The sequence below is a fragment of the Anolis carolinensis genome, chromosome 6 (assembly GCF_035594765.1).
Source record: "Anolis carolinensis isolate JA03-04 chromosome 6, rAnoCar3.1.pri, whole genome shotgun sequence".
Classification (NCBI taxonomy): domain Eukaryota; kingdom Metazoa; phylum Chordata; class Lepidosauria; order Squamata; family Dactyloidae; genus Anolis; species Anolis carolinensis.
The window spans coordinates 17,050,911-17,072,866 of NC_085846.1; the positions used below are offsets into that span (position 1 = coordinate 17,050,911).

The 21,956-nt window shown below is 41.2% G+C and overlaps 1 protein-coding gene and 1 non-coding gene across 2 annotated transcripts; both read left to right on the forward strand.

Annotated features, from left to right (window-relative positions):
* The first annotated feature begins 2,238 nt into the window (after nucleotides 1-2,238).
* Nucleotides 2,239-16,310, forward strand: ppp1r15a (protein phosphatase 1 regulatory subunit 15A). Its single transcript, XM_008118916.3, has 3 exons — nucleotides 2,239-2,459; nucleotides 8,811-10,264; nucleotides 15,265-16,310. The coding sequence occupies exons 2-3, from the start codon at nucleotides 8,819-8,821 to the stop codon at nucleotides 15,556-15,558; spliced, it is 1,740 nt and encodes a 579-aa protein (XP_008117123.2). The 5' UTR covers nucleotides 2,239-2,459; nucleotides 8,811-8,818; the 3' UTR covers nucleotides 15,559-16,310.
* On the forward strand, nucleotides 13,922-13,995 carry mir5435a (microRNA mir-5435a). The gene has a single exon (NR_130035.1). It is a non-coding gene; the product is annotated as a microRNA mir-5435a (primary transcript).
* Nucleotides 16,311-21,956: the final 5,646 nt, after the last annotated feature.

Sequence of the window (21,956 nt, forward strand, 5' to 3'; positions counted from 1 at the left end):
CAAGATGATTTTAAAATTATGAATGTTTAACTATGTACTGGCTGTTTTGATATGTGTTGCTGTGAGCTTGCCGGGCTGCATGGGCCATGTTCCAGAAGCATTCTCCCCTGAAGTTTCACCCACATCTATGGCAGGCATTCTCAGATCCATGACCTCACAACCTCTGAGGATGCCTGCCATAGACTTGGGTGAAACGTCAGGAGAGAATGCTTCTGGAACATGGCCATAAAGACCAGAAAACTCCCAGCAACCCAGTGATTCCAGCCATGAAAACCTTCTACAACACGTTTTAAACAAATATTGTAACTGGGTTATGTGGTATAATAGATTGTATATGTTGTGTTTGTTTTTGTTGTTGTTTCTTGCCCAATACATGGGGAGAGGCAAGGAAGAAATCATCATAATCATTTCCTTCATTGATGTCCTTCCAAGTCCTAGGGTGCATTTACACTTAAGTTTTCCACTACTTAAATTATTATAGAATCAACACTTTTTGGCAGAAAATGCTAAAGATCTTGTAAAACTATAACTCTCAGGATTCCATAGCATCGAGCCATGGCAGCTAAAGCAGTGTCAAACTACATTAATTCTACAACTATAGATCTACTCCTTGCCCTCTTTGAATTTCTTGATTATTGGGCTAATGGATTATGACCTGTTAGGATCATAACCTATTGGGTAGCAGAGTTTCAGAGGAGTTTCTATAGTTTATTGGATAATGGAAGATCACTGGGCATGTAGATATTTTGTTTCTATTCGATGCTTTCATCAGACAAAGATTCGAGTAGACTTCTTTTGTTTTACTCATAACTTTATGTATACAGATACATTTCTTGTCCGGTTAAGCTTTAAAACATTTCAGTTTGTATCATTAACTTATAGTCTTTAAAAGTCTCTTTAAAACTATATTGCTTTATACAGCTTTCTTTAATAACAGTCTACTTTCAAAGAAACACAAGCATCAACTGACTTCTAGCTTCTAACATTAACTTCTGTACTCAGACTCAAACCTCAACATCTTCTAACTTCTAACACTGGCTTCTGCACTCAAACAGACTCAAGCTTCAAGTGTCTTCTAACTCCTAAAACTGGCTCCTGCACTCAAACAGACTCAAGCCTCAACTGTCTTCTAACTCCTAACACTGGTTCCTGTACTCACACAGACTCAAGCCTCAACTGTCTTCTAACTCCTAAAACTGGCTCCTGCACTCAAACAGACTCAAGCCTCAACTGTCTTCTAACTCCTAAAACTGGCTCCTGCACTCAAACAGACTCAAGCCTCAACTGTCTTCTAACTCCTAAAACTGGCTCCTGCACTCAAACAGACTCAAGCCTCAACTGTCTTCTAACTCCTAACACTGGTTCCTGTACTCACACAGACTCAAGCCTCAACTGTCTTCTAACTCCTAAAACTGGCTCCTGCACTCAGACTCAAGCCTCAACTGTCTTCTAACTCCTAACACTGGTTCCTGCACTCACACAGGCTCAAGCCTCAACTGTCTTCTAACTCCTAACACTGGTTCCTGCACTCACACAGGGTCAAGCCTCAACGGTCTTCTAACTCCTGAAACTGGCTCCTGCACTCAAACAGACTCAAGACTCAACTGTCTTCTAACTCCTAACACTGGCTCCTGCACTCAAACAGGCTCATGCCACAAGGCACACAGACTCAAGCCTCAACTAACTTCTAATTGTCATCCTGAACATTCTAAACCGTCACTGAACCAGTCACAGGGTCTGCAGCCCCTCCCACTGCTTTAAGTATATAGAGCTAAGAAAACTGCAAACCGAAGAAGGCATACACTTCAGGAAATAAACCGACACATTATAAAACAGGCAAAACATTAAACTGAGGAGGCTTGAGAAGGTTGCTTCCTTCAACATTGATTAGAATCTCCACTCTGGTTAATGATTGGCCCATAGCACAGAAACGCTTGAACTATTTCAAGGACTTTTGCTTTTAAAGTTTTGTAAAGGCGTCCTTTTTGTTTTCTTGGCTGTATAACATTTCCAGACAAAACTTTCATTTACAAAATGAATTTGGAAATTTCCTTTTTTTTATCAGGGAAGGAATAATAATATTTAAAAAAAAGCGGTTGTCCCTTTTCGCTTTCTCCCCCCCCCCCCCCCCCAACAGTGGGACATTCCTAGCGCCCCTCCCTTCCGGAGTATTCTCCCTTCAGTCACGTCGCTCTCGCCCTGGCCACGCCCCCTTTCCGAAACGTCACAACGCACTGGCGTCACTCCTCACGAGTCTATTTATAAAGGCCGAGCCGTGTCTAACGCAGCGTCTCAAACATTCCAGTCCATTCAGAAAAAAAACTAAACGCAGAGAGAAGGAATGGATTCTACGGTGGCGACCGGACCCAGTTTTGCCAAGCCTGACGCTCGGTTGCTGACCCGCACAAGCCCCGCAGCTGCTTGCTGGAGCGAGTTCGTCACGGGCTAAAATTCCAGAGGTAAGGAGGGGTGGGGAACCCTGTCATTAGATCCTCCCTGTAACAACCCATTTCCTTAATGGCTGTCACCACGAGGCCTCATTTCCCCAGGAGGCTTGTAGCCAGCCACCCATGGGCAACTGTGAGTTTTCCGGGCTGTCTGGCCATGTTCAAGAAGCATTCTCTCCTGACGTTTCGCCTGCATCTATGGCAGGCATCCTCAGAGGTTGTGAGGTCTGTTGGAAACTTGGCAAGTGGGGTTTATAGATCTGTGGAAAGTCCAGGTTGGGAGAAAGAACTCTTGTCTGTTTGGGGCAAGTGTGAATGTTTCAGTGGGCCATCTTGATTAGCATTGAATGGCCTTGCTGTTTCAAAGCCTGGCTGCTTCCTGCCAGTAACGTGAAACGGCACTGCGAACTAACCAGAGAAGTCAGCCATAGCAGAGCACTTGACGAACCAACCTGGACACAGCATATTATTTGAGAGCACAGAAATGCTGGACCACTCTAACAACCACCATGTCAGACTACACAGGGAAGCCACAAACATGTGGACAATTTCAACACAAAATGAGGGAACCGTGAAAATGAACAAAATCTGGCCACCAGTATTTTGAAAAACTTTAAAATCAGGACAGGAAATAAAGAACAACACTCTGAAAACAGAGGAATTCCAGACGTGACTCAATCAGGGCCATCTAACACCTTCCAACAAAAGATTCCCTCAGGAAGCAGCCAGACCTTGAAGCTGAAAGACTGGGTGGCCAATTGAAACATTCACACCTGCCTCCAACAGACAAGAGTTCTTTCTTTCTCCCACCCTGGACATTATTCATATATAAATCCCACTGGTCTAGTTTCTAACATACCTCACAACCTCTGAGGATGCCTGCCATAGATGTGGGTGAAATGTCAGGAAAGAATGCTTCTGGAAGATAGCTATACAGCCTGGAAAACTCACAGCAACCCAGTGATTCTGGCCATGAAAAGCCTTCAACAACACATCCGTCTTAACATATTCCTGAGAAATGGGTCTGGGACCCCAACTAGAACCTTACTCCTCTACCCTTGTGGGAAGATCTTCAAACAGAATACCAGAATAAACCATATTAAGGTCTTAAGTCAAATTTAAGAGGGTTCATATTTAACCCCCCCCCCCCCCCCAAAAAAAAAGTCTATATGCTGTTAGGTAAACTTCACTGGTTCCTTGCTTACTTTGGTTATCTACCTCTCTGTCAGTTTACAATATATATTCAATGCACTTTGGCCAGTTTGCTTTTATGAATCTTGCTCAGATTTTTAAATTGCGTGTTTAGATGTCATTGTTATCTTATTATGTTTACATGTATAATTGTATTTTATTTGATGTGTTTTTTCTAATGAATGTAACTACCTGGGCATGGCCCAATGTAAGCCACCCCGAGTCCCCTTGGAGAGATGGAGGCGGGGTATAAAAATAAAGTTATTATTATTATTATTATTATTATTATTATTATTATTATTATTATTATTATGACTTTAAGTCACCTGCCAACTTATGTGAATAAAGATTGTTGACAATCTCCCATCCAAGTACTAACCAGGGCTGACCCTACTTAGCTTCAAAGATCAGACATGATCAGGTGCCTTTAGGCTGTTTAGCTCTCATCTGAGGTTTATCAGTGCTATTTGTCCTATTTCCCAACCATGGATCTGGGTTTTTTTCCATCTGGTGTGTTAAGCATGCCTTGAGGTACAGCACTCCTTCCTTAAACTTCTGTTTATTTACTTGATGTTTATGTGCCTTCAGTGCAATTCCTCTCTAATCCTTTTTTAATGGTCTCCGACATTGTAACACTACCCTCTGACATCCCATTTTATTTTGCTTTGCCCTAAATATATTGAGCATGTGTACCTCTCTTTAAGCAAAGTCTCCCTTATCTTATTTCAATCTCTCACTAAAGTATATTTAATGTTCCTTCTCATGGAACTTTTTAAACTGAGTTTCATCACCCTTCTTGTAAAAATTACATCAGTCTTGGGTTACTGTGAGTTTTCCAGGTTGTATAGCCATGTTCAGAAGCATTGTCTCCTGGTGTTTCACCCACATCTATGGCAGGCATCCTCAGAGGTGTTTGAGGTCTGTTGGAAACTAGGCAAGTGGGGTTTATATATCTGTGGAAAGTCCAGGGTGGGAGAAAGAACTCTGTTCGACACAAGTGTCAATTTTACAATTAGTCACTTTGACAAAAGCCTTCGACAACATATTGAACATCTCTACTAGTCACACCACTTGCCTCAAACAGAGTTATTTCTCATATCCTGGACCTCACACTGATATATAAACCTCCCTTGCCAAATTTCCAACAGACCTCACAAACACTGAGGATATCTGCCATATATGTGGGCAAAACATCAGGAGGGAATGCTTTTGGAACATGGCCCGGAAAACTCACAGCAACCCAGTGATCCTGGCCATGTAAGCCTTCGACTACATCACTCTTCTTTCTGGCTCTGGACTTTCAACTTGCTATCCTCTCTTGTTGCGAAAGCCACATTTTTTGTTTTGTTTTTCCTACCCATCTGCCTAAACAGAAGTGTAGTCCAAGCCAACATCAGAAAAGAATTCAGTATATTTTTCCGCTTCACTGCAGTTCAGATCCCAACCTGTCTCCAGATCTGTTTACAAGTTGACTTTGCTTCTGTCTCTCGCCACTGCTGCCCCCCAGCATAACCATCCTCTATTTATTATTAGCAGCATTGTCTATTTTTGCATTGGGAGCGTGAAATATATACGTAATCTATGTGTGTGTGTGTGTGTGTGTGTGTGTGTGTGTGTGTGTGTGTATATATATATATATATATATATATGTATTCCTTATAAGACTCCCTTTCAAAAGTGCTTTGAAGTTGATGTTTTTTTCCGCTGTCCAAAAATGGGGTGCTGTCCTACAATCCTGTACACGCATAATATTTCCCAGGTGGTATTTGGGATTCTGTAAATGATCATTCTCCTCCCTTTCCCCCCAGTTCCCCTCCCCTCATGCCCCTCCGCCCCATCCCCACCACTTCCAGATCTAACCTGTTGTGGGTCAGAAGGGTTGCGTTGCCTTCCTCTCTCCCTGGCAGCTGCACACCCGGGTTCCAGGCTCTGTGTGTGTGTGTGTGATTTTGTGTGTGTGTGTGTGTTCCCCCCTTCTGCTTCCGGACTGGGGTGTTGCCAGCGTTCCAGGGGCACTTGCTTGAGCTTGTTTGGGGCGCGCCCTGAATTAAGTCAACCTACACATCTCAGCCAGGGAAACAATTAATAGGAAATGAGAGGGATAAACTGAGGCGCAGACAGGGGGCAGAATGGATCTTTGCTGGGATCACAAGGATTAAGGGCCTAAAGATGTGGGATGCCAGTATTTCCATCTTCCTCATAATAATAATAATAATAATAATTTTATTTGTATACGCCGCCCCATCTCCCCGAGGGGACTCGGGGCGGCTTACATGGGGCCAGGGCCAGGTAACAAACAATATAAAACTCAATAGTAGAAAACAAATCAAAAACAGATAAAATCACATATACCAACAAACAATAAACATACTTTGGTAAAAACCTGGGTTGACTCCTAAAAGAGGAGTGGGCCAGATAAGTGCAAATAGTGTGTACAATGCAAATTAGAAGAGAGGTAGGTACCAGGGACTATTATCCCATTAAAGTTCTGGAGAAGGCGAACCTAGAGACAATGTATGGCTAAGGAGTAAAAATACTATAAAGTAAAATAGACAACAGGGTGATCCAAACTAAGGAAATCAGTCGGCAAATGCCTGTTGGCAGAGCCAAGTTTTCAGGCTCTTGTCTTTAGTTACCACCATCTATTCCCACTCTTATTCCCAAAGTGGCATTTCCTATTTCGATTCCCTTGGCTGGGGATATTCTGGAAGTTGTTGTCCAACTTTTTAGATCTTTTGCATTCATCTTACAGGAATGAAAGCCACAATATTTGCCCTTCTTCCTATTAGGATCCCATGTAACTTCGGGGCTATGTTTGAGAGCGATTTTGAGTTCACTGTATTACGTAGGGTCCATCTACACCAGACATAGGCCAAATTTGGCCCTCCAGGTGTTTTGGACTTCAATTCCCTACCAGCTGTTAGGAATTGTGGGAGTTGAAGTCCAAACACCTGCAGGGCCAAAAGTTTGTCCTTGCCTGATCCTACACTGTAGGATGAATCCAGTTTCATACCACTTTAGAAAAGGATGGTGTTTTTCTAAGCTCTGGTGGATTGTGTTGTATTACTCCATTTTGTTGTATTCGCCAAGATGATGGTGGAGGACACCTGATGCTTCCAAATGTCATAACGTACCCACACTAATTCCTAGAATTGGCTTTCCTAATTCATTGGCTTCACCTGTTTTGCAAAGAAAAATGCTTGAGGAAAACTATTATTTTGGACTATGACTCCTACAATCCTCGGATTAGCTGACCAGTTTGATCGGGGCTATTCTGGAAGTTGTTGTCAAAACAAGGATCTTTTTCCAAGTTCTAGTGCAGTGGTTCTCAACCTGGGATCCCTAAGATATTTTTGGCCTACAACTCCCAGAAATCCCAGCCAGTTTACCAGCTGTTAGGATTTCTGGGAGTTGAAGGCCAAAAACATCAGGGGACCCCTGTTTGAGAACCACTGTTCTAGAGGCTTGTGTTATCTGATTTCACTCTTCTTTGTTTTCCAAAACAATGTAGAAGGACAGCTGATGCTTCCAGGTGTCATAATTCACACCATCTTATTCCCATGCGAAGCAGGTGAACATAGCACTAAATGAAACATGCAGAATAATCACAGGATGCCTTAAATCTACACCTGTTGATAAACTCTACAAGTTAGCTGGCATTGCCCCTCCTGACGTGCAACGGGAAGTTGCTGTTAACTGTGAGAGAAATAAGGTTGAACACTGTGAAAGCCACCCACTGCATGACTATCAGCCTCCTCCCACCAGACTCAAATCAAGGAAGGGCTTCATGAGAACCACCACTCCTCTTGATGTTCCTCCACCAATAGCAAGGGTGTCCCTCTGGGAAGCTAAACCTGGCAATTCCAACTGGATGGTCCCCCATGAGGGTCATCCTCCAGGGGCAAACCAAGAATGGGGAACTTGGAAGTCCCTGAACAGACTCAGAAGTGAAGTGGGCAGATCTAAAGACAAGGTGGCACTACCTGGAGGAATCCTCCACCTTGTGTGACTGTGGAGCAGAACAAACAACTCCGCATATGTATGCTTGCCCACAATGTCCTGCCTCATGTACGGAGGAGGAGTTGTTTAAAGCCACAGACAATGCAGTTGCTGTTGCCCGCTTTTGGTCTAAAACTATTTAGTTGCTTGTGATTTCCTTTTTCCCCCCATCATTTTAAAATGTATTTGTTATGCAATGCTTTTGACACGAAATAAATAAATAAATTCCCAAAATGGCAAAGGGGTTGAAGAAACAAGTTTGGGAAAAACTCATTTTTTTGAACTGTGACAATACCCCAATTAGTTGACCATCTTGGCTGGGGATATCCTTGAAGTTGTACTCCAGACAAGGACCTTTTTTCAAGGTCTGGTGACATAGGTTGTATGACTTCACTTTGCCGTAGGAGCCCCTGGTGGCGCAATGGATTTAACCCTTATGCCAGCAGGACTGATGACCGACAGGTCAGCAGTTTGAATCAGGATAAGCTGCTTCTGCCAGCTCCAGCTCCCCATGCAGGGACATGAGAGAAGCCTTCCACAAGGATGATAAAACATTAAAATATCTGTGCGCCCCTGGGCAACGTCCTTGCAAATGGCCAGTTCCCTCACATCAGAAGCAACTTGCAGTTTCTTAAGTTGCTCCTTACACAAAAAAAACTTTGCTGTATTTTCCAAAACAATGTAGGACACTTGATGCTTCCAGAGGTTGTAATACACTCACTCTTATTCCCAGAATTGCCTTTCCTAATTCATTTGCTTCACCCTTTTTGTGAAGGAACAAGCTTAGGGAAAACTCCTCTTTTGGACTATGACTCCTAGAATCTCCCAACTAGTTTGCCATCTTGGCTTGGGATGTTCTGGAAGTTATAGTCCAGACAAAGGCCTTTTTTAAAGGCTCTTGTGTCATGTGTTACGTGAATTCACTTTGCTGTGTTCTCCCTACGGCCATGCTGGCAAGGAGTAGTTAGAACATGTAGAAAACACTGGCCTGGAGAAGGCTGGAATGCAATGCATAGGTATGGATACAAATACTAGCTGGCAATCTTATGTAAGACAGCTTTTGGAAACCAGGAGAGGAAACCATATTTACACCCAATCCTTAAGATTCCACCCGGTGCTTTAGTAAATTGTAATGAAGGTGATGATTTATCTTCTCTTCTGCTTCTTTTCCAGGTCTTAAAATGCCTCCAGACATCACAGCCTGCCAGGTGATCTCACACACTCCGAACTCAAACAAATTGTTGCTTTGCTCTGATCCCTTTGGTCTCAGGGTGGCTAAAAGTCTCCCTCCACAACCAAACGCTTCCACTTCTGTTGGCAAAATGAGCATTGGAGCCATGATTGTTGCAATGGACTGGCTGAGGAAGTGTTGGCACCTCTGGCAGAATTTCCCAGCAAACTTGATGGCAGCTATATGGACAGGCATTGCTCGGTGGGCAATGCCCATCTTGGAAAAGACAGTGAATCACTTAGAGGGCAAAGGATTTGAAAGAGGTGGAAGCCAAATAGAGAGCCAAAACTTGAAAAGGGGTCATCTCGAATATCTAATCATGAGTAGTCATGGAAGATCCACAGTAAAGGACACTGAGAGCTTGGTTGAAGATGGATACTTTGCAGAATACCTGTCTGGTTTTGAATGTGCTGAAATGGATAAGATGCACATGGAAGAGGACGGCTTTTCCGAGCTGTGTTCAATGAGTCCTTCCATATTTTTGGACATTGGAAATTATTGGGAAGGTTCTTCAAAGAAAGTCCTAGCCCCGGAGGACATGGAGAATCACAGAGATTTTTCCAAGGAGTGGCTGGAAGATGGTTATCATCCACAAATAGACTCCAGAATTGCTGGAATTTTTGGAAAAAACCTGCAAAATGGTTGCAGCCAGCATGAAGAGATAAATGATTTTGAAGAGGGTCTTTGGCAGATCTTGGAAAGTACCTCTGTTTTCCAGAAAGAAAAAGGCCAGATGATGAACAATGATTTGGCAATGCATGAAGACCAAAGTTCAGCAACTCCACTTAGTACCCCAAAAATAGGTGAACTGCTCGAAATGAACGTGGAAGATGGAGATGAGGGTGCTAAAAAAATGCAGCCCACTTCAGCTCCTTGTGATTTTAAAAGCTCCCTTGTCCTTTCCTTGTTCTACAGTCCATCAGAAGAAGAGGGGGATGAAGAAGATGATTCAGAGGACTCGTGGAGTGAGGATGAAACGGACGCAAGTACACCTTTGGGACTATCTTTACATAACAGCGATTCAGGAAATGGGACGGCTGCTTTCGAAGCAGAAGATGAGTTTCTTGAGAATCTCTGTGGGCCTTTCTCCATGAACAATGATCCTTTCCACCCGCTCTGCTTTTCTAAGCCCACTAAGGCTGTCACACCTCCCAGCTCTTCCCCACCTAAACCCAAGAACCATGAAGAAATCACTGTTTCTTTTTATCTAATGCAACAGGATTCTAAACCTGAGCAATTGTGTGGCCCTTCAAAACAACCTTGGCCTCGAAAGGATCCAAGGGCTACCCACAGAAGGTCAATTCATAATTGCTGCCAACCGGACACCGGGAAAAGCTATGACACTGTCACCTCAGAAACGTCATCCACTCAGGATGAAAGCCAGGTGATCAAAAAGGTGAGTCACCTAAAATATTTTTTGTAGGAGAACCAGACCTCCTGGCTTCTCCAGAGGTTGAGACTCCAGGAAGAGCATTTAAGGAAACCCTGACACTTTTCTGGAGGCTATGCAATTACCACACTTAGTTCTACCCTTTATAGTGGCTGGCCTGGATTGGAACTGTTTGCTTCCATGTTTAAAAAGGAGTTATGGCTTCTATAATTGTAATTATTGGTTTTATGCAACTGTAGGTATAGATAGAAAAGTGCTGCTTAGGGTTGTGCCCATGATTCCTAAATGAGGGAGGCTGAAACTTTTGACACAGTCCTACAGATCAAAAGTCAACAGGCTTGCTTGAATTATTTACTCATGTCTTTCTCCTGATATACAGACTTAAGGTGGCTCATCATAAATGTAAAACAGTGCAAATTAAAACAATGCAAGTGCATTCAAATATAAATAAATGCAATAAAGAAACAATTAAACAATTTGTTATTAGACATTAAACTATTAAAATATTGGGTCTATACTTTATGCACATACAGTATGAACCTACTACCTGTAGGACCAGTATCTGCTGTTTCACCTGTGTGCATCCAAAAAAAGGTGATCTCTAGGAATTTTATAGATCTTCAAGGAAATTCTATGGTATATTTCTTCCAAATGTTGTAGAGTCTTACTGAAGGACCCAGCAAATTCCTAGAAAGAATGTCATGCTAGTTGGAGAATTCTAGTAATTGATGCAAATGTGTTGGCGAAGGCTTTCATGGCTGGAATCACTGGGTTGCTGTGAGTTTTCCAGGCTGTATGGCCGTGTTCCAGAAGCATTCTCTCCTGAAATATCACCCACATCTATGGCAAGCATCCTCAGAAGTTGTGAGGTCTGTTGGAAACTAGGCAAGTGGGATTTATATATCTGTGGAAGGTCCAGGGTTGGAGAAAGAACTCTTGTCTGTTGGAAGTGTTGAATGTTGCAATTAATCATTTTGATTAGCATTTTAAAGCCTTGCAGCTTCAAAGCCTGGCTGATTCCTGCCTGAGGGAATCCTTTGTTGGGAGGTGTGAGCTGGCCCTGATTGTTTCATGTCTGGAATTCCTCAGTTTTCAGAGTATTGTTATTTATTTACTGTCCTGATTTTATAGTTTTTTAATACTGGTAGCAGGATTTTGTTCGTTTTCATGTTTTTTTTCCCTTTCTGTTGAAATTGTCCACATGCTGGCGGATTTCAATGGCTTCTCTGTGTAGTCTGACATAGTGATTGTTAAGAGTGGACCAGCATTTCTGTGTTCTCAAATAATATGCTGTGTTTCCAACAAACCTCGCAACCTCTTGTGAATGCCTGCCATAGATGTGGGTGAAATGTCAGAAGAGAATGCTTCTGGAACATGGCCATACTGCCCAGAAAACTCACAGCAACCCTGTGATGCAAATGTTGGTCCTTTCTGGTGAGGTAATGGAATCTAAATCAGAAAGGGTCATTAGACACAGTGAAACTTAGAAATGTTGCTCTTTCTTGACTACAGTGCCCAGAATCCCCTGTCAGCATAACCATTTAGCGAGTGGTTGTGCTACTTTACAATTTGTGTAGCTGTAGATGGTCCAAAAAGGTGACTTTGCCATGCTCTGATCCTCTCTGTAATTGTAATAAGTAATTTAAAAATAAATGTTTCTTTTCCCAAGCTTTTTTGTTTTGTTATAAAGACATCTTTCTCAGACGACATTTTTCCGGCCTGGGACCCCACTACCACCTTATTCTTTTTTTAGCCTCACCCCAACCTTTCCTTGGGCTTAACTGCCTTACTCCCCACTGCTGTGGTTTCATCATTTTGGAGAGAGACCTGAAATAACTGGCAACAGCTGTGTAATGCTTGATGTCTGCTTGGGAAGTAGATGATGTCAAGCATTTCTCAGCTGGGCAGGCTCTCCCTCCTCTCTCTGAAAAAGCCTGGCTCTTCTTTCAAGTTGCCTGCAGTTTCATTACACTGTGTAACATGATTTTTTTCCTGGGTTATAAATGTAATTTCCTAATTGGTTCTATCATAAAAACATGGGAAATGTTTATTAAACTGCAAAAAACTTTGTTTTTGCGGGGCATCCTGCAGCACATTTTGCTACAGTTTTTCAATTAATATCTCGTGGGGTCTCAACCAATTCAACATAGTTTGTGGCAGCCACAAAAAAATGAAGTTTTTGGAGTATAACAACGACAGTAGAGTTTCACTTATCCAACATTCTGGATTATCCAATGCATTTTTGTAATCAATGTTTTCAATACATCGTGATATTTTGGTGCTAAATTTGTAAATACAGTAATTACTACATAGCATTACTGCGTATTGAACTACTTTTTCTGTCAAATTTGTTGTAAAACATGTTTTGGTGCTTAATTTGTAAAATCATAACCTAGTTTGATGTTTAATAGGCTTTTCTTTAATCCCTCCTTATTATTCAGCATATTTGCTTATCCAACATTCTACCGGCCCGTTTATGTTGGATAAGTGAGACTCTATTGTACTTTCAAAGTCAGTACGCACAATTAACTAGAAAATAACACTTTCAAACCAGGAACAGAAAATCTTTCAAATTTTTGTTACATAGTGTTATTCAGGGACCTCTACAGAAGCAGCATGGTGTAGTGGTCTGAGTATAGGACTCTGATAACCAGGGTTCAAATCCCTGCTTAGCCATGAAAAAACATTGAGCGATCGTGGGCAAATCCCATACTCTCAGCCCAAGAAAACCCTGTGGAAGGGTTGACATAGGTCAGAAATGGCTGGAAGGCAAACAAACAGCGCAATTTCTATACTTGTTTGGGAAGCCCCAATAAAGATGGCCACAGGTAATTAGCCTACAAATTGCCTTCACTTGTCATTAACTATTGGCTTCCAGCCACACATAGGAATGTTTATAGATGTTTTGGGGATGGATGGAGTTATTGGGGGTAGGGGAAATGCCAATTGTATGAGAGTTGGGATATATTATAATTTAGGCACTGGAAATGAGGGCATAAAGTGTGCCTATGAGTTTGGGCAGGGTGTTTTCATCTTCCCTCCTAGCCACATCCAACATACATGTATCTGGTCCATGATTGGCTTAGAAGTGGGGGAAACTAGATTAAATGATGCTTCTTCCAGGACTATATGCATCTCTTTCTATTTTAAAATCAGTAGGGTGAATTGGGGAAATACCCTAATAAGGTTAACAAGATACGTTCTAACTAACCAGCATGTCTTAGCTGAAGGATATGCACACATGTCCAGGAATCAAGGTGTATTCTGTATTGGGATTAAAGAGTGCACCTTTACATCAAGGACTCATTGCTATCCTCATTCTATTATCAAAGGATGGTTAGATTTGGTAGATCCAGGTTCAGTTATTTACTTAATTATGAGCCAGTTGGTCTGACTGTTCTTACAGATCTGTTATGAAGGTTAAAAAGTTGACAGAGATATGGTATTGAGCTGCTTTGGAGGGAGCAAAAGAAATCAGTGTAATAAGCACATGTTATTCTTCGAATATTGATTTTTGGAACGATACTCTACTGTCATGTAATCAGAATAGTCAGGAAACCCAAGTACAGTATGAACCTCATATCTGCGGGACCTGTAACAGTTGTTTCATTTACTCATGCCTTACATTTTCCATGGTATGTTTCTGCTGGATTTTGACCATGGAATTGTGCTGGAGGATCTAGCAATGTCTGTAGAGATGTTCTTTCAAGGCATTTCCTTGGTCTTCCAGCATGACTTTATGACTTGCTTCCACAAGAAGTTGTTTCAATTAGGTTTGCTATAACCTACAGTTTTGTGTATCCACATTAACTTATGGAAACTTACCCTATAAAGATATGGGTCATGACGTACCTCTCGCTGTACTAGGCTAGACATGAGATGCATTATTTGTTGGTCACATTTGCTACTGTAAAATCTTTTAAAACTACTTTAAAAATACAACACGATCTAGCTCTGTAATTCTCAACAATTAGCAATGAAGTCTGGGGCTTATGTAAGTTGTAGACCAGATATCTGTGGATAAAAGAATCTCTGGGTTGCTATGAGTTTTCCGGGCTGTATGGCCATGTTCCAAAAGCATTCTTTCCAGACATTTTACCCACATCTATGTCAGGCATCATCAAACCCATAACTTCACAACCTCTGAGGATGCCTGCCATAGATGTGGGTGAGATGTTTGGAAAGAATGCTTCTGGAACATGGCCATACAGCCTGGAAAACTCATAGCAACAAAGTGATTCCAGCCATGAAAGCCTTTGACAACACACAAAATAATCTCTTCTTGTTGAGAGATGGTAGTGACTTAAAAGTGGGGCTGAAAACTGATTCTTCCCCAGTAAAGCCCTTCTTTCACCCATTGTCTGGGCTGATAATAGCAGTATCACAAGCTTCTGCCAGTATGGCCATGATCAAGGATGATGGGAGTTATTGGAGGACCAAAATTTGCACTATAGAATGAAGAATGTCCCATTAAAACATAACCAAATGACCATTGAGTGTTTTGCTGAGCAAAAGTAGTACTGTTCTTGATTGTTTATCTCTGGATATAGGCCCGTAGCCAGGACTTTGGTTCGGGAGGGGCTGGGATTTTGGTTCGGGGGGGGGGGGGGGCTGAGTCTGACCAGGAGAGGGTCAACCCTAGCAAACCTTTCATCTTGTTATCCCAATACCCCCATGCATATGGGATATATTGACCATGGTGATCAGATCATGATATGAATAAACATAACAGTTTAAATAATTATTGTAAGGCCTTCTCGCGGACCACCCTGAGAATTTTGGGGGGGGGGGGGGGCTGAAGCCCCTCAAGCCCCCCCCCCCCCCCCCCCCCCGCCTGCATGCCTGTCTGGATGGAAACTCAAACAGATAATTGTAAAACGTTTTGTATGAAAGGATGTTGTTGTTAAAAAACAATCTGTTAACAATTAATCATTGCAGATAAATCTCCAAATAAGCAAAAATTGCCAATTCAGCATCTTCATCCCCTCTCTCCTCTGTATCCTTAGGTTCGATTCTCATCTGTGGTCACCATCCACCCATTAATTGCCTGGGATTATGCCTCCCGAACCGCCCGCCGGGGCCCCTGGGAGGAGATGGCCCGTGACCGCTGCCGTTTCCACCGGAGGATTGCCCAGGTGGGGGCCATTCTTCAGCCTTGCCTAGAGATGGAACACCGGGCCAAAATGTGGAGAAAACTCCATGGGGTTCAGGACTGTGCTACGAAAGAAGATAACACAAAGGCGCCTCTCCTTTCCAGCTCTGCTAAGATGAAGGAGCTGGATCTACAAAGTCTGGAATGAAATGTCTCCTCAAGGTGGCAACCAGACAAACAAGGGTTATACAATTTTGCTAACCAGTGCATATAATCCATTTGTCTGTAGCTGTGAAATCCCTTTAAAGTACCATCTTTAACTACAGTATGATGACAAAAATCTGTAATCTGGGATCTTGAATATTTTTCTGGGTGGGGTAGAGTGTTGACTAGAAATGAAGGATGTTTTCAGAAAACATGCACTGATTTGAAACTACTACTGCTACCTCTGTCAATTTTAAAAAGCATAAACCATGACCTCATATGTAATAATGCAAATATATTTGTCTGAGAGAGGTTTTTTTAAAAATAGATCATGTTTACTGTAATGTAAATGTATTGCATAGGCCTTTGCATATTGTTGCAATTGGCCTGTAATTTGCATTTGTATTTATGGGCTGAGGAATCGAGAGAAGGGATCTCCCAAAGTCTCAGAAAAATCTGTTTCTAAAATACCTCTTAAATTATCTCCTAGTTCAATAACATGGTAAATACACAGCATCCCACAGTTCCCTCACATATGGGGATTTGGCATCCTGTTTCTTTACATACATCAGATCTCTCAAAGCCAGCCTTTGCTGTCCTGTACAACAGATAATTTGTATTTACTTTTCTGTTTAAATTAAAAATGTGTTGTTAAATTATTGGAGTGAGTTTTCCCCCTGGTGGGGACAGTTTTTTTTTTCCTTATATGAATAAACTTTAATGTAATCATTAAATTATTTTTATTTTAAAATCTTACCCTTCCTTACCTTTTTTTGTATTTGTGGTCTATTGAAGACAAAAAACCCAAAGTATGTCCTGTGTATTCAAATCTAGACCATGTGTATAAAGGAAATAGAAAATGGTGTTCATTTCTGTGGTTCGTCAGATTCTCAAAGTCTGTAACCCAGAAAACCTATTTTCCTGTAATAAGGTAAATGTTTGGGTTGGCACTCCCCAGAATAAATCACATGGTACTTGCTTTCATAAATTAGTAGAGAATTGAAGAAAATATTCTCTCAGACCTTTTAAGGCTCTGAATTCAGCTTTTACACACACACACACACACATATATATAGTCCATTTAGTTGTGACATGAAACCCTGACTAGAAGTACAGCACCCACCCACCTCCAAAAACTGTACCCTAGAATCAATTGCTCTGGGAAGATCTTCAAATAAAATAGCAGAATAAATCATCCCGCAGCTTTATATCAAATTTAGGATAGTCCATAGAATTGCCCCCAAATTATCTATTCACTGGGTTGCTGTGAGTTTTCTGGACTGTATGGCCCTGTTCCAGAAGCATTCTCTCCTGATGTTTTACCCACATTTATGGTAGGCATCCTCAGAGGTGGTGAGGTCTATTGGAAACTAGGCAAGGGAGGTTTATATATCTGGAAGTCCAAGGTGGGAGAAAGAACTCTTGTCTGTTGGAGGCAAGTGTGAATGTTGCAATTAATCACCTTGATTAGCATTGAAAAGCCTTGCAGCTTCAAAGCCTGGCTGATTACTGCCTGGGGGAATCCTTTGTTGGGAGATGTTAGAGGATGCCTGCCATAGATATAGGCAAAACGTCAGGAGAGAATGCTTCTGGAACATGGCCATACAGCCCGGAAAACTCGCAACTTAGTGAGTCCGGCCATAAAAGCCTTCGACAACATATCTATTCACTATTGGATCAAACTCATTGATACTTTGAGTGTATGTGCCTGCGAATCACCCATCGGTTATGACAACCCAAACATTTCTTAGGGTTTTATTAGGCAAGGTTTTGCCAGTTCTTTTCTCTGAAATTTTGCTTGGAGCACTTGGTATTCATTAGCATGCTGACATCCAAGTATTTTATGCACCCTTACACTCACTTGCCCTTGAAATCAGTTGTAGGGTGATATATGAATTAAAAGGGGGAAAATTCCATTTGGTGACTTAAGGCTACATAAAAGATAACTTCTCTCTTCCCAGTGCCCTTTCCCCTCTTTCAAACTCCTGTTGCCTCAAAGAACTAAACAATGATAATCTACCTTTAAGGCTGTAAAGTAGGCATAGAGTCAGATCTACCCGAGAAGGAGAGGACAGACAAAAGAGCTCTGACTCATTTTCGGTGCCTGAATCACACCATCAGCTCAGCACACAAATAACCTTGTGATAATGAGCCGGGCTCTCTCATGCCTAAGGAATGTGCTCTTGCATACCGAGAGTGGCTGGCTCCCAAGTCTTTTAAAATAAATGATTACCAATTGTAAGCCAACACCTCTTACCGATGGCCTTGAGCGGCCATCCTAAAAAAACTGGAGGGGGGGGGGGGGATTTACAAGCTATAACCATTGAGAATCCAACATATTTATTACCTTTGCTGTGATGTCAGGAGAGGGTTGTTAATACCAGGCTACTGCTAGGCTTAAATAATAGCAATGGGAAGCAACCAGAATTGTCAAATAATTTTATGAATTGCACTTCTTTCCTGCCTTTCCTATGCCGAGCATTATAGGGTTTTTACTACAGATGTGTGTGAAAATTTTTCCTTCATTTCCTTCGTGCTATCATTTTGTTTCGACCATTCATCTATACAAATCTATACCGCTGGAGCGGTACCTATTGATCTACTCACATTTGCATGTTTTCAGACTGCTAGGTTGGCAGGAGCTGAGGCTAACAGCAGAGGCTCATTCCGCTCCCTGGATTTGAACCTGGGACCTTTTGGTCCGCAAGTTCAGCAGCTCAGCGCTTTAACACACTGTGCCAACAGGGGCCCCTCTGTTTGTATAGGAGCCCCATTTTTGTTATTGGGAACAAATACAAAAATGAGATAAATCAAATGAAACTACACAAAACAAACAGCAATTCCATACAAAAGCACTAGAACAACAGAAGATGTAGGAGTATCTCATTTCCCCGAGCATCTCAAAAACCTGTTCCAAGGGATATAAAAACCCACTGGAACCATTTTGGGACAGCCATTGCAGCAAAGGAGGGAATAAGCATATATTATGCTATAATGTCGACACATTATTTAAATTAAATTGCAGGTTAATAGAATGCAGATTTTTCACCCTCCCCTCATTGTGTGAAGTCTCATCTCATCAGGAACTGATTGTCATATTGAATGGAGATGAGAAGCCTGCAGACTTCCCAATGTTGTGGGACTACATGTCCCATGATGATGAATTCAACTGACAGTTTGACTTCCATTTTTATTCTGTGTCTGGAGGAACACATGATTCCCTTCCAATACAACAAAACTCCCCCAAACCTGCATTCCAATTTTATTATACTACAAGTCCCAGCATCCCCAAGGAACATTGCTTTAGCATAGTCCATGAAACTACACCGTGGTGCTCTCAGTTTCTGATGTCTAACAGATCTTTTAGCTACACATGATTTATAGTATCTTATCAGTAGGAAGTCCTTTACAAATATTTTATCTCCCCCAAAACAAATCAGTGGGTTCAAAGTTTAACCACACTAAAAGGACAGGAGGATCTTGGAATCTCTGAATGAGAAACTGTTTCTTCTAAATGTCCTCTGTGTTTTCCCCCAAGCTTGGCAAGTTTTTTTTAAAAGCATTTGATTCTGAAACTTCTTGCCCAACTTCCCCATGGTATTTACTGCTATAAAGATCACACATTTAGTCACTTGTTTTAAAAAAAACAAACCCTAGGATTGGAAAATGACATAAAATGAAAAGTGCTCCTAGAACAGTAGTGGGAAAATTAGAATGCAAAAATATGACTTATTACATTTAAAAGTGATATATTTTTATGCCCTTGCAACCTAAAGAAATCATAAACAATAAATGACAATATTCCTTGTATCATGTTACGGTGCAGCTGGCCCTCCAGGTTTATAGGCTTGACTTTTATTCTCGCTGGGAATTTCATGGCCTTTTAGTGAGACTCTATATGACAAACTTTTGCCAGACCTTAACTAAGGAGTCGCACTGGAGGACTTTGAGATTCCTTTCAATGAAATCTACAGAGTCATGCTGGAGGACCGAGAGATTACACTATGTAACACGATTTTTGTTCCTGGGTTATAAATGTCATTTCCTAATTGGTTTTTCATCAAAACATAGAAAAGTGTATTAAACGGCAAAAACATTGTTTTTGTGGGACATCCTGCACCACATTTTCAATGAATATCTCATAGAGTTTCACCAATTCAACATAGTTTGTGGCAGTCACAAAAACAATGTTCCTGGATTATAACAATTACTTTCAAGGTAAGTACCGCACAACTAAACAGGAAATTACTCTTTAAAACCAGGAACATTTTTTTACAAATGTTGTTATATGTCATTAGAGTTTTTAAAATGGTTTTCCACTTTCATGGGGATCCTATACCTCAGTTAATTAGATGACTGAGTGTAATTCCAATGTCTGATTCTTCCATTTAGCCAGAGAAGAGAGGAGGGGAGAGGACCATAACCCTGACAGATACATACAACCCGAATTTCCACTGCCACAAGTAAGATGTGGGTGGATCACATTGCAACCTGCGAAACTCAGGGAAGAAACAGGTTCTTCTCTGTTACTCCCACATCATTCATTTTCCAAGGTAGGGTGGGGCTGCCGATGTAAACATTGGGTGGACAATAAGGCTACTCACACAACAACAAAAACCTGGACACGTGAGACAGCACAGGGTTATGTTGTTTCATTTGTGGATGCCTCCGCAAACACATACACAATGACAGTGTGAAGCTTTGTGGTGAGCCATCTCAAATAATGCTTGGTGCAGATACAAAAAACAACTATTGTGAGTGTTATTTAAGTTATTTAAGTTTGGTTTTGATTTTTATTTGACAGAACTGACACTGAAACTATAAAGAGGAATAGTTTTTCCAGAATATCTGTGTGTTGCTGAGTGTATTCCATTTATGTTAAGAATCATACTAATGTAGTCAAAGTAAATACAGGTAGTGGATACCTAAAGCAAAATATTCATTGTTATATATATTATCAGTAAATGTAAGAGATTCTAGAGGGTTATGATCTACCACTGTTTCTAATCAAATCCAATTTTGATGGATATTAATAAGATACCACAATCCCCTTCTTTGGCAACTTGCATAACAAGTGCCACTAAAAGTTGTTTATATAGAAGAAATATTACATTACTAACATAGTACTCGCACATTACATACCATATTATCCTTTTTACGTTTCATTGTAGTCTATAGACATCTGCGTTTTTGTGTGCAAATACAAAAAATGCCATCTGCCCCGTTGACATTTTTCTGGATGGAGCCAAATTCAGTAGACCCCACTATCACTCTTAACTCAGGGGTTTCCAAGGAATTTCCATTATGGGCCACATTAGCCTTATGGTTCTTTCAAAGGGCCACAAATCTATAGATGGAGAATCCATGGATACAGAGGGTCAATTACATACATACATACATATACATGGTGTTCAGTACCCTTTAATTATTACCCAGTTTGGGTCCCCAGATGTTATTGAATGACAACTTCCATCACTTTTGATTATCGGCTATGCAGACTGGGAATAATAGGAATTGCAACCCAACAGCTCTTGTGGCTCTGAAGCTACTGAAAGATTAAAGGACATTTTAAATTCAGGCATCATATCCACAAACCTTGTACAGTAGAGTCTCACTTATCCAACATAAACGGGCCGGCAGAACATTGGATAAGCAAATATGTTGGATAATAAGGAGAGATTAAGAAAAAGCCTATTAAACATCAAAGTAGGTTATGATTTTACAAATTAAGCACCCAAACGTCATGTTATACAACAAATTTGACAGAAAAAGTAGTTCATTACACATTAATGCTATGTAGTAATTACTGTATTTACGAATTTAGCACCAAAATATCACAATGCATTGAAAACCTTGACCAGAAAAATGTGTTGGATAATCCAGAATGTTGGATAAGTGAGACTCTACTGTATCTAAATTCAAACCTATCGTGACTAAAGAAATTGCAGCCTTCCAGATACTACTGTATCACAACTCCCACCAGCTGTAGGTATTATGTCTATGGATGAGGAAAACAGGAGTTGTATCTGGAAGGCCACATAAAATGATATGTTGGGCCGCATTTGGCCCACAGACCTAGAGTTTGACACTTGTCTTAGGTGATGGCATGAGAAATGCATACCTAGCACACTCGGGTACACCACAAAGCCTCCACAAAATCCACCATCTAGCAGGACTGAGGATCCAGGATGTAGATAAGTGAATCTTTAGTTACAATAGATCTTTTCGCTTCTGGATGTTGTTTTGCATCTGCAATCAACCACTAGATGCCCAGAGGTCTGACAAGACCAGTCTGCAGCATAACAGTGCCAGAACCATGGAATATGTACATCATGAAAATTTGCTCTGATGATGTATACCTTCAGAAGCAGCCCACCACATTTGTGGGTATAACTTCGTTCA